Source organism: Chiloscyllium plagiosum, chromosome 12 (assembly GCF_004010195.1).
Source record: "Chiloscyllium plagiosum isolate BGI_BamShark_2017 chromosome 12, ASM401019v2, whole genome shotgun sequence".
Lineage (NCBI taxonomy): Eukaryota > Metazoa > Chordata > Chondrichthyes > Orectolobiformes > Hemiscylliidae > Chiloscyllium > Chiloscyllium plagiosum.
In genome coordinates this window covers 82006855-82025293 of record NC_057721.1, presented here as the reverse complement: position 1 = coordinate 82025293, position 18439 = coordinate 82006855, and the positions used below count along the sequence as shown (strand labels likewise).

At 43.2% G+C, this 18439-nt stretch overlaps 1 protein-coding gene across 1 annotated transcript in view; it reads left to right on the top strand.

Moving 5' to 3' along the window:
- Positions 1-10722, top strand: part of gbe1b (glucan (1,4-alpha-), branching enzyme 1b) — a 611336-nt gene extending 600614 nt beyond the window's left edge. The window contains exon 16 of the mRNA XM_043701429.1: positions 9484-10722. Within this exon, the coding sequence (XP_043557364.1) occupies positions 9484-9540 (57 nt within the window). The 3' untranslated portion in view covers positions 9541-10722. The remainder of the gene's footprint in view (positions 1-9483) is intronic.
- Positions 10723-18439: the final 7717 nt, after the last annotated feature.

Genomic DNA, 18439 nt, shown 5'->3' with positions numbered 1-18439 from the left:
ATCCTGCAATCCCACCTACCCACCTTCAACCCCGTCCTGCAATCTCACCTACCCACCACCTTCCCCATCCTACAATCCCACCTACCCACCTTCAACCCCATCCTGCAATCCCTTCTACCCACCTTCTTCCCCATCCTGCAATCCCACCTACCCAACTTCATTCCCATATCCTGCAATCCCACCTACCCACCTTCATTCCCATCCTGCAATCCCAATTACTCACCTTCTCCCCGTCATCACTCACTTAAATTAGTGAGGGTGTCTCATTGAAAATCTTGAAGGGGTTACGCTGCAGCAGTATCGAGGAGTATTTGAAGTATTTGTGTTGGAGTGGAATAAGAATGTGGAATATCTGGGGACAGAAGTTAAGGAAGAGAAAGTTCAGCGTCATAGTGCCAAGTAGAGGGGAGAATAATTCAGAACAAGTGCCTACTTATGTTCCCGGTGAAACCATAGCCTTGAATATTGCCGCCTCTCACAGGGAGGTGGTGTATTGTACAACATCAACTAGATTCTGACCTGGGAATGCTCTATCTAGCATCTACTTCATCTCCCTGGTTGTTGACTCAGGTTGGACGTATTCCTTGAGATTTATTTATTTTACCAGCTACCCCTAATTTTCCAGCATGATCCTCATTGGTCACTTGGTGCATCCAATCATGGTGTCCTCTTCTCTATAAATTGGGAATGTAATGTAATTTTCCTTAGTTGATTGGATATTTTTGGACTGTCAGTCCAACACACTTGCCCTCTCACCCCTATCTCAAATTGTTTTATAACTGAGAAATTCACAGTGTACAAAGAGAAAAAAGGCATGTACAATTTTATTAAAACAAGTTGTTAGTTCATACAGAAATTGAGTACTGCTGAAAAAGATACATTTTGTCTAAAATTTTCGTCTTACATTCATCAGGATAATTCATGATAAATACTAAAGTAACAAGAGACTAATACATTGGTGCTACAACACAGGGGTACTTTGGTTGGCAAGTGGACGCTGATGGAATGGAAAATGCACCAGTTACTGAGGAATGTCAGTTCATAGAATCCCTACAGTGCAGAAGGAGGCCATTTACCCATCGAGACTGTACCAACCTGTCGAAGAGCATTCCATCCCCTAAACTCGGTCCCTGCCCGATCCCATATCCAGCATTTACCCTGGCTAATCGACCTAGCCTACACACAAAAGGACAATTTAGCATGGCCAGTCCATCTAACCTTCACATCCTTGGACTGTTGGAGGAAATTAGAGTTTCCACACGAAACCCATGCAGATATGGGAAAAGTATGCAAATTCCACACGCAAAATCATTCAAGACTAGAATTGAACCCAGGTCCTGGCATATGCAAACCACTGTGCCAACCTGTTAACTGTTTAAATTTTAAACCCGGTGGGTTGACACTAATTAGTCAAGGTATTGCCCGAAGAAATGAACCAGAGAATGGCAGTTACCTATTTTGTTGCATACGATAGACTCTGTGTGTACAGATGTACTTTGTCTGCATAAAACAAGGGTGTATGGCCACATGGACTACCATGCAGTCGCAGTGTGATTGCTATTTGCTATTAACAGGAAATTCACGTCAATCCAAAAATATGTTCTGCCTGTTTACGCAAACTACTAATGTGGTATATGAGCTTCGGTGCCAGTGTGATACTCTGTATGTTGGCTAGACATCCTGAAGACTGATGGATGCAGTTAAACAACATCTCCTTCGACGGTTCATGACAAGCAAGGTGCAGACTGTCCTTAACCAGCCTGATGTTACGAAATTCACAAATCAAATCCACCATTAGCGGAGACGCTGTAAATGAACAACATTTGCTATATTATCTTGTGTGTTTTGCTGGCGACCAATTTAGGAGTGTCAATTCTGCTTTCAGTGTCATTCATTTGTGCCTGCTGGAAGCTGTATGTTAATGCACGGAGCCATATCATTTACAGGCAGAAAGAACAGTGACTGGTTCTTTTATCAGGCAACACCTTGACCAATCAGAATAAACCTGTCTAGTATAAAATACAAAGCTTGGCTGTTAACTGTTAGTCATCATGTTCACATTGGGAATGCCTTTATCAATCACTATCCATTTGTCAATGATGAGCATTGTCTTCCTGTACAAATTAAATAACGTTTTCCCTTTGGTTTGGTATTTCTTGCATGTTGTCCTGATATATGTGTGGTGAAAAGCTTTGACAAAATGTGTCTTTTTCAGCAGTACACAATTTTATATATACTATTTACTGTGTCCAGTGTGCTGGACACAGTAAATATTTTTAAATTTCTGAACACTCCTGTGAACTTGACTGTGTTTGGTTGAACTGTCCTGGTTATTGGATGATGGCATAGCAAATGCTGGAAATTTGAAATAAGTAATTGAGATGTTCAACAGGCCAGTCAGTCTGTGGTCTGAGAAGGTAGGTTTACACATCTGCCGAGTTTGGAAGAATTACTGGTGAAATATTCTGAAGTTTGTTTTGCTCCTGTTTTAGAAGGGGGATGGGCAGGATACAAAGTCCTCCAGGAAGTTTCCAAGAACCTGAGTAATCTGCACAAGACGACTGTGAGAAAGCCATCAGGGAACCAAACAAAATTGTATTTGTTTTCATTTGTTATGACCGCTTGAGATTGGCATAGGGTGATGGGGAAGGACTGTTTGACTGACAGTCAAGATAAATGAAGAGTTTGATTTATTTTCACTTGACTCTATAAAGGGAAGAGGAGTAATCAATGAAGCGAACATGAAGTGAATAGTTGGAGATGTGAGGTTATGTGATAATAAATCCTCCAATACTATCCCCAAACACAGCTGGTGAAGGAGTTTGGCATGGACACAATTAGTCTGTGGATACACAGTGCTCCAGTCATTTCACACATGATGTTACTGTGCCACCTAGTGGTTTCCAGAATTGTTGATTTAACTGGAGACTTTCTAAAAACTCAAGGAATGGTGTACTTCTTGATTTTAATGCAGTTTTGTAAAAAACTAATTTTCAGATTCTCCCAGTTTATTTACTTTTGAATAATTTAGAATTCATCGCTCCATGTTTTTTCCCTATACTTGTCAACACTACTTTTCCTTGTGTTCAGTACCACGTATTATGTAGACTTATTCCTGATCTTCCTTGCTGCTAACTTTATTTACATCAATAATTATTTTTGTCACTGATGTTTCCTACTGTGTGTGCTTTCTTCACCCTAATCCCTCCATTGCACTGTTTCTTTCTTTTTCTTCCTTTCCCAGCTCGTGGGTTACGGAACTTTGCACTGTTGTGAAAATTCTTTAAAGGTAAGGATGAATGGTGGGTAGTGGGGAGTGTTGGGTTACTACCTCAGGAGAAGGTAGAATTGAACAGAGCACGCAGACAAGGGCTCAGTACCTGGTGAACCTCAGACTGAGACAGAGCCCTAGTGCTGACTCAGTGGTGCTGAACATAGGAATAGGAGGAAACTATTCAACTCCTCAAACCTGTTCCAACAACATAATTTATTCTGATCAGATTAGATCAAATGCATTCCAGCTACATTTACACATCAAATCTTTTGAGATCCTCTACCCAGCAAAAATCCATCCTTTAGTGGTTTTCAGTTTTCACAAGAAGGTTGTGTTAAGTGTAAGAATGCAACAGGGAGCATTCATTTGTCTGTGAGCCAGTTTCTGTAAGAAGTACTATTCAATGTTGTTCACATCTTAACAATGTTTCCACAATTCAAATTCAAGTAAGTTTTACCTTCATTGCATCTTCTTCCTCAAAGTGTCAATGAGTTGCAAAGACCCAGTAATAGTGAAAATAACATATAGCCCTGTAGGAGGGAGGAAAGGGGTTCTGTCATTCTGAACACTTGCTGTTTGTGCTTGAAGCTGAATCATTTACCTTTAATCAGGAATTTATAGTCCATTCCAATGAGAGAGAAGCTTTCTGTGCCTGGTGTCATGTTTACTTTTAATCACCTTCTCTCATGAAAGTCTCCATTCAGCTTCGTAAAGACACTGAGGTAAAAACCTTATCGGGGGAGGGGGGGGGAGGAGGAGGGGAAGGGAGGGAGGCGGTGACCAAAGACAAAGACACAGGGGTATCATACAGAAAAATCTGTGAAGGTGGTAGGACCAGTTGATGAATCTGTCTTTTTAAGATGGAATGTGGGATTTTATAAACCAGGGCACAGAGTAGAAGAACAAGGAGGTTATGCTAAAACTTTTATGAACTATTGCGTCGGCCCTATCTGAAATGTTGTGTTCAGTTTTGTGCCTGTTGTGTTTTAGGAACGATGGGAACGTCTTAGAGAGGGTGCAGAGGAGACTAACGAGATTTGAGAAGATTTGTAGCTCAGGTTGAGGTTCTGGATGTAGGTTTGCTCAATGAGCTGGAAGGATCATTTTCAGATGTTTCATCACCATACTAGGTAACACTGGCTCACTGATGATGTTACAAAGTATGGTGACAAAATGTCTGAAAACGAACCTTCCAGCTCAGCGAGCAAACCTACATCCAGCAGAGGAGACTTTTAGAATGGTGTCAGTGATGAAGACTTCACTTCTGCAACAAAGCTGTCCTTAAAGCAGCGATGGTTAAGAGTTGATTTAATAGAAGTGTTAAAAGGAGATTGGGTAATAACTTTTAAAGAGGTATTGGATAAAAAAAAAGGAAACAACATGACAGGGCTGTTGGGCCTCACCTAGCTGGGGTAGTGCTGGGGGATGGTGGTGGGGGTGGAAGTCAAAGGCTGCAAACAGTTTCTGAAGGTTTGCCTTTGTCACTTAGGGGGGTTTTTGTGACTTTAATTAGAGCCGGTGGTTCATGTCAGAAGAAAAGAGTGAAGTTTCAGGAAAGATGACACTCCTTTGGGAAGCAACAACACATTCAAGGTCTTTGGAAAAGAGAGGGAGGATGGAAATGGGGCAGCTGCTGTAAGATCGATAGCAGATTTGAAGGAGAGAAGGATAGCAGCTGAAGAGCAAAAACCGTCAGCAATGTCAGCTTCACGTGAATTCACTGGGACAGATTTACCCACAGTTTCCTGATTCTCTGACTCAGTCTCTGAGTAGAATCTTATTTGCTGGTAGTTCAGGTTAGCAGATTTGGTCAAGCTTACCCGTACAGCCCTCCATGTAATCGGGAATGACCACTGGCATATAGCCATCTCAGCCTCAAGTATGTTTCTGTATTGGGGGGGGGAATGGCCTTAGTAGTATTATCTCTGGACTGTCACCCCAGGGACCCAGGTAATGTCTGGGATCCGAGTTCGAATCCCATCACACCAGATGGTAGAATTTGAATTCAACAAAAATATCTGGAATTAAAAGTGTAATGATGACCTTGAATCCATTGTCGATTATCGGAAAAACCCACCTGGTTCACTAATGTCCTTTAGGGAAGGAAACTGCCATCCTTACCTGGTCTAGCCTACATGTGACTCAGACCCACAGTAATGTGGTTAACTCTTAACTGCCCTCTGGGACATTATGATTGAGTGTTAAATGCTGCCTGCTCAGTGACGTCCTCATCCTTTGAATGAATAAAGAAACCCACCTTGGTCAGTGTTGTTTCATATTCTTACCTAAGAAGAATCAAGCTTAGTCTTGACATTATTAATTGATGCCCCAATCATGGTACTGAAGTGGCATGAATGTGTCTCCAACTCTGTGTGAAGAGTTTCTAATATATCTCCTTAGCACTGCTCGCTGCCTTCTTCTAGAATCCCCCCCCATCTCCCTTTTTCTCTCAAACAAAACATAGAGGAAATAGTTCCTATATGCCTATACGATCACATCCTTAAATGATCATAATTGCCTCAATTAAATCATCCCTTAGTCGCTCCTGAAAGGAGCCTGTATGACCTATCCTCATAATTAAACCCTTCCAGCCTCTCTTCCAATCTGCTGAATCCGTGGTGCACAGCCTCCAAGACTAATATATGAGGTGTAAATGTAATATCCAGTTTTTTCTGCAATTGTTTGCACATAGGGGTTGGGGACACTGATGATGAACATTAGAATTGGCTTCAGCTTACATCTAGACCAACGCCTAACCATAAAGGCTCATAGCCATTAGTGCCACGGTCTATCATTGAGAACACTGTGCTCTCCATGCTGAGTTACTGTCCTCTGCTATCATGGGAGCCCAATTAAAATGCTTTTTATAAGCAATTATTGCTTTACTAAGTTCTTTTCTTTGCTTGCCTGAAGCTGTCCTTTTGGGAAAATTTCTGCAGCAATTATTTTCAGCCGTTTACTAAAATGTTAAAGCGTCTCTGCGTGGTTGAAAACCAATAAAATACCAATTCCTCTCTCTGCTGGAATTCCTCCCAGGTTTCCAAATAGCCTTGGGATGAAAACAGCTTTCCCTGCTTCCCTGAAACCTGAGAAAGATCTTTTGGCCATACAGTCTGTATAAAACCTTGCTGTTCTTGTAGTTGAGTTTACTTTCCAAACCAGTGCTTTGGCTCCTGAAGCAGGGTTACCTTTCAGCCTCTACTCTGGGGAGTTTAAGAAAGGGGAAAGTGTAACTCGCGTTTATATCATGCCTTTTAGGATCAAAGAGCTTCTGAAAATGTTTTACAGGTAATGAAGTATTTTTGTTCTTGAAGTCATTATTCCAGTGTGGGAAATAATGATTTGGGCACAGCAAACTCCCACGAACAGCAAAGGGATAATGACTGGAAGCTGGCTTTTTGATATTGATTGAAGGATAAATATTGGCCAGGATGCCAGGGCTAACTCCCCTGCTCCTCATCCTGTCACATCATCATTTACACTTTCCCTTGCCAAAGTCCCACTGTTCTCTGGTCTGGGTGTTGAAGGTCCTCATGGGCTCAGTGGGAGAGGGGGTTCTTGGAGATGTTTCATCTGCAGTGCCCCCCACCCTCATCCCCCAATCACTTTTGACAGAATTCATTTGGCACTCTCAGAGACCAATACGTGTCCTGAAGAGATTGAAACACAGCCACATTGAGTGGCTGTTACTGGTAGGGATCTCTTGGGTCATTAGCAGACTGGTGCACCTTTATCGGTGTATTGACCAACCAGCAAGGCAGCAGATGCGGGAGTTATGGTGTCTCAGTTCAGTTTCTAAACCAAAAAGCGACATCTCCAACAGTGCAGCATACCTTCAGTACTATATTGTCAGCTGGGTTTATGTGCTCTCTCCCTCGAATTGGAGTTTACCCACAAGTTTCTGTCTCATGAATGAGTGTGCCACCAGCTGAAACACAGCTGAAGGTGTGAGGGGGTGATCTGATGGAATCTTATCTTTCAAAGAGAATCTGAAAGAGTAATCAGCTTTGTTATACCTAGGCATTGATTATAGACAGCTGAAAGCAGCATGTTATTGGATTCTGCAGAGGCATTGAGGTTCCCATGGCCTAGTCCTCTTTGTGTTTCCTGTTTTTATGTATGGTTGTAAAAGAGAGTGGGGCATGGAACAGGAGCAGAGAGATCAGAGGGTCTAATGTACTAATCTTTGAAAGCAGGACAAGCTAATAAGGCTGTTCAATAGGGATTCAAAAGGGTTTTTTGTTTCATCAAAGCACAATGGTCAACTTTCAGACTGTGTTTGACCTCAACAAGAGTATTGCGTCCTATTCTGATCACAACACTTTTGAAAAGACGCAGAAGTCTTTGAAAAGGTGCCAAGGAGATTTACTAGCATGGCATCAGGGATGAGGGAGTTCAGTCATCTGGTGATACTTCTAGAAGCTGAAATTGCTCTCCTCAGAAGGGAGACGTTTACGGGCAGATTTAACAAGTGTGTTCAAATTCGGAGCTGTTATGGCAGTTGCTGGGAGGCACTGTGTCCGTTGGCAGGAGAGTCAGTGTCCAGCTCACTAGTATTCCATGCCTTTGTTGCTTTGACAAGTAGAATTCTTGCTCATTAGAGAAATAAGCTGCTGTTGTTTCATCTTGAACTTCTTTTTAAATCCCTCTGGCTGTCTCTTACCTGTCGAATCGCCCAGTTTCCTGGGGGCAATCCCTGTCATGTCCATTTTAAGTTAGCCTTTCCTAAATCTAGGATCTCAGACAAGATTTCAGTTTTGCAACTCCCACTTTCAAACATGAGCTTGATTATATTATGATCGCTATTAGTTAAATATCCCCATGTCAGCTGCAGGGTGGCTCAGTGTTTGCACTGCAGCCTCATAGCACTAGGGACCCGGATTTGATTCAACCCTCTGGTAACTGTCTGTGTGGGGTTTGCACATTTCCCCCCCCCCCCTCCCCCTTGTCTGTGTGGGTTTCCTCTGGGTGCTCTGGTTTCCTCCCACAGTCCAGGGGCGTGCAGCCTAGGGGGATTAGCCATGGGAAATACAGGGTTACAGGAATAGCGTTGGGACTGAGAGTCTGGATGGGATGCTGTTCAGAGGATCTGTGTAGACCCTATAGGCCGCAAGGCCTGCTTCCACACTGTACGGGTTCTATGATCAGGCTGGTAACTAAGTCTGCTTCAGTGTTGAAACTATGGAAGTATAGTCACCTGTTAGTTCTGGGAAACACTGGTGAAAGAAAACTACCCTGAGCTTCTTTACTGAACTCACTCCCTTGCTGCAAAACTCCAATTCTGATTGGATCTGGCAAAGTGACACTAGGATTATCATTGGGCCTGGGTCGAACTGGCACTTACAAAAGTGCATTTAAAAATGGTCACCATTCGTCTCAATCCTAACTGAGCAGCACCAAATTACTGCAACAAAGAGAGCCATGTTTTATTTATATTTTTTAAGTCTATTGTGCACAATGCATGACCTCCTGACATGGACACTGGAGCTTCTGAAATATTGATGACCTGCCAAGTATTTTATGTCGCATTTTATGTTGGTGCAGAGACCTCTAGAACTGGCCTGTGGGTTGACCAATGACCTTAAGTACTCTTGAGGGTCATGTTTATTTTCATCCCTGAAGTATTGCTGTTGTAAGAGCTGTTGCTTTTGATGAGTTGTGCTTCAGGTTTGATGTTATCATTGAATAAATAGCGAGCTGTCTCTGTTTGGCCAGCAAGTTTCAGATTCTGGATTTGAATTTTTGGTCAATAATAAGGAAGCCATTCAACCTTTTGATCATGCTGTACTAATCAAAAAGATAAGGGCCAATTGGTACATTTGCTTTGCTAACCTGCTTTAGCTCCAGAATCCTTGATGTCTTTAATATGAGCATTGTGAAGCCTCCAATTGGCCTCCAGCATCTACAACTTCAGGGGTCTTCCCAACCCATTGTGTGGCAAGATGTTTCCTGCTGCTCCTTGTTCTGAATTCTCCGCCAGAGGAAACATTTCTTTCAATCCATGCTGTGAAATGTTTATCATATTTTAACTCTCTCAATTAAATCATCCTCCAGCATTTTATGAATAGGAATACAAAATATTGAATATAAACAGAGGTACGCAAGCTGCCCCATTATTTTTCCTTCTAAGCCTTGGTATTGGTCTGAGTTATACCCCGTGTCTCACTCTGTCCTCTGCAAGCTGCTAACTGTAGTTTGTGTTATTTTAGGTGTATATTCCCAGCAGGACTGCCATCATTCTCGCTAACATGGACATTCACAAATGAAGGCAGGAGAACTCAGCAGGCTGTCCAGAATGTTGGTGCCAAAAAGGACGAATCAGAAAAGCTGTTTCACAACTTACCCCCCCCCCCCCCACCCCACCCCACCCCACCCTAAAACCACCAGCAATGTCAAAGCCCTAGTCATCAACAACTGGTGAACGTCTGTAAATTCCATTTGTTTGTTTATTGTAAATTGTGAGTACAAGTGTCATCCCATCTCGGCAGTTGAGCTGGATGTATAGCTGTCTTTCTCTCTCACTTACTTTGCCTGTGTGTCAACTCTACCCGATATTAGTTTACAGAGGTTGATGGGATTGCTGCTTGGCTCTCAAGGTAAATATTAAAACAGCCCAGCAGTTCTCTTTGAACTAGCTGGAAAGGAGGAGAGAAACTCACTGACACCAGCATAGGAATCATAAACTTCTGTACTGACTTAAGGAAAGAGTGCACCCCACTGACAGGGTGTTAGAAGGATCTTGAGGATTACTTTTGCACTTCTTGCATTATTGGAAAATTCATATCACTCATTGAGTCAAACGAGAATTATGTAGAGCAATTCTTGGCCATCTGCTCCCTGCAAGCTTCTGAAAGGTTTTTCAACAAGCCTCTGTCTGGAATAAAGGTACTGAAGATCAGAGCTGATTGTTTCAGATTTATTCACCCCCAGTTAGAGTCCTTCACCCCAGTCGCACGGGATTTGCCCCCTTTTTCCTTCTGATTGGTGTGAAGGTGTTGGAAACATGTCACTGTGTAGTGAACCTTCTTTACTAGCTTTATGTACCCCTCAATCCCCACACCTGCCCCAACATACATATACACACTGTCTGAGTCAACTTTTGGCGGTAGAATTATACCAATGGACCAGGCTGATGAGGGAGAAATTCTCTCTTCATAAAGTATTTTGCCTTTTTAATTCATAGAAACTGTTTGAATAATGGAGTGTTACATTGTACAGCAGTAGAGGACAAAATTCAAATTAAAAGTAACTGAATAAACTTTATCATTGTACAAGTTTGAAAAGTAGAACATGGAATAAATAAAATATGAGATATTGCAATGAGAGGTCGCTTGGATATCTGTGTTTGAACCAACTTCTCAATTCTTCATTAAATTCTCGCAAGCACAGAGGCAGAGACTGATAACTGTACCCATGTTGCTCCAATATTAAACACATATCTTGCAGTAAATGAAAGCAATTCATTTCTTGGACTTTATTTTTCCCCAAGCATTTCTCCTGTTAAGGTCTTTACGTAAAATTCATGGTGGGATGCAAACTGCACTCACTGACTTATGGCCTCGCACAAGGCTGGCTCGCACTCCGTGCTGATACCAAAGGAGTGCCACACTGTACAGTGCTGAGGGAGTGCCACACTGTCAGAGGGTCAGTACTGAGGGAGTGCTGCACTGTCAGAGGGTCAGTGCTGAGGGAGTGCCGCACAGACAGAGGGTCAGTGCTGAGGGAGTGCCGCACAGTCAGAGGGTCAGTACTGAGGGAGTGCCGCACAGTCAGAGGGTCAGTACTGAGGGAGTGCTGCATTGTTGGAGGAGGGCGAACTAATGGAGTTTTAATATTCATTCATAAAATGTGGGCTTCCCTGACACAGTGGCTGAGTGGTTAGCACTGCTGCCTCATAGCACCAGGGTCCTAGGTTTGATTCCAGCCTCGGGCGACTGTCTGTGTGGAGTTTGCACATTCTCCCCGTGTCTGCATGTGTTTCCTCCCACAGTCCAAAGATGTGCAGGTTAGGTGAATTGGCCATGCTAAATTGCCCATAGTGTTAGGTGCATTAGTCAGAGGGTTACTCTTCGGAGGGTCAGTGTGGGCTGGTTGGGCTGAAGGGCCTGTTTCCACACTGTAGGGAATCTAATCTAATCTAAATTGACCAGTGGTCAGAAGACAGCAGATATCCCTTCCTCAAGGTCATCATTGAACCAGATGGGCTTTTACAACACGTGACTGTGGTTATATGTTAACTCTTAGACCAGCTTTTGTTTATTGCAGACAGTTATTGAATTCTAATTTCATTATCTGCCATAGTTTAGTTCAAGCCTGTGTCTCTCGCGCAATATCCTGGGGATCTGAAAACTGGACATTACACCAGCACTCCCAAAATGTTGCAATACTGGGAGGGTCATTACAAGGGAGCACTGTACTGTTCCAGAGCCTGTCTTGAGAGAGAGCTGTACCGTTAGAAATGCAGTCCTGTTCAACAGCATTCTCAGGCAAAATACAAGTTTCAACTAACGGCCCCAGTAACAGACTGACCAGCTGTTTGAGATTGTGCAGCAGGTTTAGGTCTAAATAGTAACAGTGGCTGTGAAAAGCCATGGGGTGGCCTGAGGACATGGTGATGCATTCAGTCAATTAACATAAACATGTTGCCAATTGCATTAAAATAATAACCCACCAAAAAATTGATTTAATAGATTAAACCTACTTGCCTGTTCATGAATTTAACAACAATTCTAATGATTAAAGAGATTGTGATTTGCAATTTAGTAATTGCCGTAGGTGTCCTTTATAACCAGCGATGGATCAAAGCTGAAAGGGGATCATTGTTCATTTTGGTGTTTATGGTTCTTATTCTCTGCATCTTGGCTAATATCCTGGTCTAGGTAAAAACAATGACTGCAGATGCTGGAAAACAGATTCTGGACTAGAGTGGTGCTGGAAAAGCACAGCAGTTCAGGCAGCATCCAAGGAGGAGGAAAATCGACGTTTCGAGCAAAAGCCCTTCATCAGGAATACAGGGCTTTTGCTCCTCGGATGCTGCCTGAACTGCTGTGCTTTTCCAGCACCACCCTAATATCCTGGTCTGGCTGATGTTTAGGCAATGTTTCCGTACTGCAGTATTGGATTATTTACAGCAGAGGGTCATTCCACCCAGCTGCTGGTGTCAATGCTTCACACAAACTCCCTGCTCTCTGCCCAACCCCAACCCCAACCCTAACCCTAACCCTAAACCTCCTTTCACCTCATTTTATGATGTGGAGGTGCCAGTGTCTGAGTGGAGTGGACTAAGTTTAAAAATCTCACAGACTAGGTTAGAGTCCAAAAGGTTTATTTGGAAGTACAAGGTTTCAGCGCTGCTCCTTCAGGTAGCAACCTGATGCTCTGAAAGCTTGTACTTCCAAATAAACCTGTTGGACTCTAACCTGGTCTGTGAGGTGTTTAACTTCATTTTATGAGCACTAGTTATAGGGGAGAGGAGGAGAGCGCTAGTTATAGGGGTGTGCTATCTATATTCAAGGTGCATTGCAGAAATTTAGACGATCCTCAGACAGCACCTTCTAAACCCACGACCACTTCAATCTCGAAGGACAAGGGCCTGGGAACACCACTACCTGCAGGTTCCCCTCTGAGCCCCTCACCATCCTGACTTGGAAATATATCACCGTTCCTTCACTGTCTCTGGGTCAAAATCCTGGAATTCCCTCCCTCAGGGCATTGTGGGTCAACCCACAGCATATGGCCTGCAGCGGCTTAAGAAGGCAGCTCACCCCCACCTTCTCAAGGGGCAACTAGGGACGGGCAATAATTTCTGGTCATAACAGCAATGCTCACATCCCATAAATGAATCAGGAAAAATTGCTGTGGGGTTAGCCCAGACTGAGCGTTCAGTAATGGAGGGAGTGGTTGCTTGTGGATGTGGTGCCAATCAAGCGGCTGCTTTGTCCTGGATGGTGTCAAGCTTCTTGAGTTTTGTTGGAGCGTTACCCCTCCAGGCAAGTAGGGAGTATTCCACCACACTCCAAATTAATTGTGTGTTTGTTGTTTTGGAGAGGGGAGTGCCCTGTCTGAGATCTGCCATCACTGACCAGTCCTAGCAGCGCCACTGGGAGTTGTGACAATGATGGAACTGCAGCTAGGTCATCGACAGAACTGGCTGGGCAGGTAAGTGGGGTGTTTAGTGAGGCCAGTCAAGGTATGTCCTGGAAGGGTAACTGTGGTGGGAGGGGAAGGGCACCATGGATAGAGTGTGAACAGGAAGGGCGTGTGTGAGTATGATTGGATATAGGGAACTTGAACGAAATTGCTCTGTGATCCCCTTGCCCGTACCAAGTCTTGCAACAAGTTGTCTAACAGCCAGCCCATACACTGCTGGTAAAATACCAGCAGCAAGAAGAGTTCCTACATTGAAATGTAGCCTCTGCTACAGGAAACAGAACTGACAAATTGCACGCAACAAACTGACAGCCAATATTTAGCTGTCAATTCCTTGTAATAGGCTGAACTCTCACCCCATGCTTTAAACATCGTTATATAATCCTACTGCCCTGTAAACACAGTCTGTGCAATACAATTCTTGAAATACATGACTTTTATCAGATTCTTTGCCCTATTCTTGAGTGAGCATATCCTGTTTATTGTTAAAGTTCTGCAGCCTTGATAAAAGCAGCAGATGAGTGCCTTTAGTCTGGAAGTGTTGTACAGGGAATGGATTTTATCGAACTGTCTGACTCCTGATCCTCATCAACACCTTTTGGATTTTGTTTTCACAGTCACAGATGTATCAGAGTTTGGTACATTCACACAGTCCAACACTCTCATTAGTGGTTCAGAGTGTCGGGGAGAAAGCTAAACTGAACATTGATAGTGAATCCAATTTATCTCTCCACCCTTAGGCACTCTGCCTGTATTCCTGATTAAGGGCTTGTGCCCGAAACGTCGATTTTCCTGCTCCTCGGATGCTGTCTGAACTGCTGTGCTTTTCCAGCACCACTAATCCAGAATCCATATTAATGCGGCCCATTGATAAAAGCCGGCAGAGATCTGAATCGGTGATGATTCTGTAGGAAAGGCTGGACGTCTTCAAACCTGACATTAGCCTTGTACAGAGAAATAGAATTAAGGAATGTGATTTGAGGAAGGTGATGGGTTTTTCACTGGTTGGCTGGAGACCCAAAAGGGGTCCCCCTCTTTGTTGAGGGGGAGGGGTAGGGAGGGGGCATGTTGGCCATCAGATTAACGTGACTGGTATTTGATGGCCAGTGGCCTATGGCTAGCATTCTCTTTGAGTCAAAAAGTCCCCCTGCCTATTGAACTGCAGCGCCACCACAGAGGCAATGGCTATTGCTGGTACAGCACTAAGCTAAGGGCCAATTGTTTCTCGATCCCAGACCAGGGGCAAGCGACAGCCAGAAGGAGCTTATAGCAGATGGATCTTAGCGAAAGAGAAATTGATGGGGGTGAGGTTAGATTTCACCTGGCTTCCTCTTGTATTAACTTTTACCAATGTGCAACATCCCATGTTACTATTCCCTTCAGCGTCTGAAAGAATTTCAAGACAATTCAGGTAAATTTTAAAAAACACATCTGACTCTGGGATTCACATCTACGTTGTCAAGATGGAAAGCAGATAGTTGTGAAACTTATATTGAGCCTTGTTTAGACTGTATTTGGAGTACAGTGTACAGTTCTGGTCTCCATGTTATATTTCGGAGGTGGGATGGTGCAAAAATGATTAAGGAAAGAGAGGCTGAGGTGCCCATTCATAAAGGATTTGATGGGGTATATAAGCATCTTAACCAGACGGTCTCGTTGTCCTCTGAGATCCTTACTTCATACTTGGGTATGAACAACAGAAAGCAAACTATGGATACACTCTTCACGTTGCGTAATAACCCTTGATTGACTCCCTAAGTGATACCACGTAGCCAACACCAGTTCCTCAGTGAGATCCCACGTACAAGAGCTCCATACTGGGAATGATGATGTGGAAGTGCTGGTGTTGGACTGGGGTGGACAAAATAAAAAATCACTCAGCACAAGGTTATAGTCCAACAGGTTTATTTGGAAGCACTAGCTTTTGGAGCACTACCTGATGAAGGAGCAGCGCTCCGAAAACTATTACTTCCAAATAAACCTGTTGGACTATAACCTGGTGTTGTGTGATTTTTAACAATACTGGGAAGTTAGCTGGACAATGCTCATTCCTCATCCTATTAGAAGCTAAGTGTAATTATCATGATATTGAAGAGATCAACTGATGTTTATTTTAGTGTTTAGATTAGAGCGGTGCTGGAAAAATAGCTGACTATTAGATTACAACAAAAAGCATTGAGCAGCTTACTGCCAGCACAGTGTCATGCTTTATGCGATCCATGAAAAGGTGGAGTCTGAGACCTTTTCTATCCTCAGGTTGCATGCTGTGCTACAGTCATGATATCAGAAGCATGTTTTCATTTAAAGGTGACCATGAGACAAAACACAACAATCACTGGATCAGTTGTTGCATACAAAGTGTTTGATAATTAGCCACTATCTCACTGACGTGCCTTGAATGGCTGTGTGTCTGTTAGAACTGTCTTTATTTTAAGAACCTCGTGATGGTGTCTTCAGGCAGGATTATCTTTGTGCCCATGTCCCTGCCAATTGGTTCGGAGCTCAGGATGCCTCGAATCACACAGATTTTAACACCAGTATTAATACAAGACATGTTAGGGAAACACAAAGAAAGCTCTTGCCTCGTGATGGAAATAGCAGAGATATGAAAATGCCTTACAGTGTAGATGTGGAGAGGATGTTCCCATGTAAGGGCCAGAATAAAATTATTACTAATAAATCCTATAAGGAGCTGAGACTAAACTCCTCGACACAGGGAGGGGGCGAGAAAGTGAAACTTGTAAGTTCAGAATGTGCTGGAGATGAATCGTTGTGCTTCAGAGGAAACCAAGTGAAAACCAGAGGAAGAAGGTAATTGTAAGCTCCTGGAGAATTTAGGTTTCATGAAGTAGACAGGAGGAGGCTTGTGTACAACACATTACTGCTTGCATAGACTTGTTGGACTGAATGGGCTCTCTTTGCATAAGTGTTGTATAATTCTGAGGGGTGGAGCACAGGTGTTCTGAATTACCTGGAATGAAGACCCTTTAAGCAGCAACAAATTAGTGTTTACAGTCATAGAGATGTACAGCACGGAAACAGAGCCTTCAATCCAACTCATTCACGCTGACCAGATATCCCAACCCAATCTAGTCCCACCTGCCCATCTCCATCCAAACCCTTACTGTTCATACAACAATCCAGATGCCTTTTAGATGCTGTAATTGTACCAGCCTCCATCACTTCCTCTGGCAGCTCATTCCATACAGGTACCGCCCTCTGCATGAAAAAGTTGTCCCGTAGGTCTCTTTTTTTATCTTTCTCCTCTCACCCTAAACCTATGCCCTCTAAGTTCTGGTCTCCCCCACCCCAGGCAAAAGACTTTGTCTATTTACCGTATCCATGCCCCTCATGATTTTATAAATCTCTATAAGGTCACCCCTCAGCCTCCGACGCTCCAGGGAAAACAGCCCCAGCCTGTTCATCCTTTCCCTATAGCTCAAATCCTGAAGAAGGGCTAATGCCCGAAACGTCGATTCTCCTGTTCCCTGGATGCTGCCTGACCTGCTGCGCTTTTCCAGCAACACATTTCCATCTCTGATCTCCAGCATCTGCAGACCTCACTTTCTCCTCAAATCCTCCAACCCTGGCAACATCCTTGTAAATCTTTTCTGAACCCTTTCACCCTATCACGTGATAGGAAGGAGACCAAAATTATACGTAATATTCAAAAAGTGGCCTAACCAATGTCCTGACAGCTGCAAAGTGACCTCACAACTCCTGTACTCAATACTCTGACCAATAAAGGAAAGCATACTAAACGCCTTCTTCACTATCCTATCTATCTGTAACTCTACTTTCAAGGAGCTATGATCCTTCACTCCAAGGTCTCTTTGTTCAGCAACACTCCATAGGACCTTACTATTAACAGTATATGTCCTGCTAAGATTTGCTTTCCCAAAATGCAACACCTCACATTTATCTAAATTAAACTCCATCTGCCACTTCTCAGCCCATTGACCCATCTGATCAAGATCCCATTGTAATCTGATGTAACCTTCTTCGCTGTCCACTACGCCTCCAATTTTGGTGTCATCTGCAAACTTGCTGTGGGCATCTTCAGCAGAAAAAAGAGGCCCATCATATCTCTGCCAGTGAAAAGCAACCACCTAATCCCAGTTCCCAGCACTCGGTCTATGGCTTCATGTGGTTTGGCATCACAATTGCACTAAGTTACCCACTTCCTAGGTTTTTCAGGCCAGAGAATTAAAGGGAGACCTGTCAGACAGTGCTGCAGTAAAACCTGGGACAAAAATCTCAGAGACATTGAAGGAAATTGTATGTTTCTTTTCCAAGCATTTATAAATAATGAGGGGAAAGGGTGTTCAAGCAGGTTTGGGGATTGGGAAGTGGGTGGTCATGTGACAGAACTCCAGTAATAAATTCATAATGGCTCCATGTTTGATAGAAACTATTCAAATTATTTTTGTCGGAGCTGATCAGATAGTGGAGTATTGGAAAAGGAAAGATTTGGAGTCCAGAGAATGAGAGAGAATGGTGGGACTAATTGGATTGTTAGTCCAAAGGCACAACATGGGCATGATGGGCTGAATGGCCTCATAGCTATGATTCCATGAAGAGGAATTCAGGAATCATTTCTGTCTCAGTCACATAGCCCCACCAACTGGTATGGTCAATAACTGCACCTCTCTCTCTCTCTGTGGGTCTGAGACAGACAAACTGAGGTTTTCCAGTGAACTGAATACACAGACAGAGATAGGATTACAAAGGTCAGTTGAGGAACAGCAGCAGCTTTTTAATCATGATAAAATATGAATGAGATTCTGGCAAGCTATCAAAATAATTCTCCTCGCCTCCCTCTGATTATTCCACTGATAACCTTAAATCTAGTCACCAACCGTTCTGTCACTGGATATTATTTCTCCTTTATTATACCCAAATCTTTCATAATTTTGATACAAAAAGTGAAACATTAAAGAAATTGGAGAGACATAATCTCTTGACACATTCAATGAGTAATAAAGGAATACCTTCCATTTGTATAGCCCTTGTCAC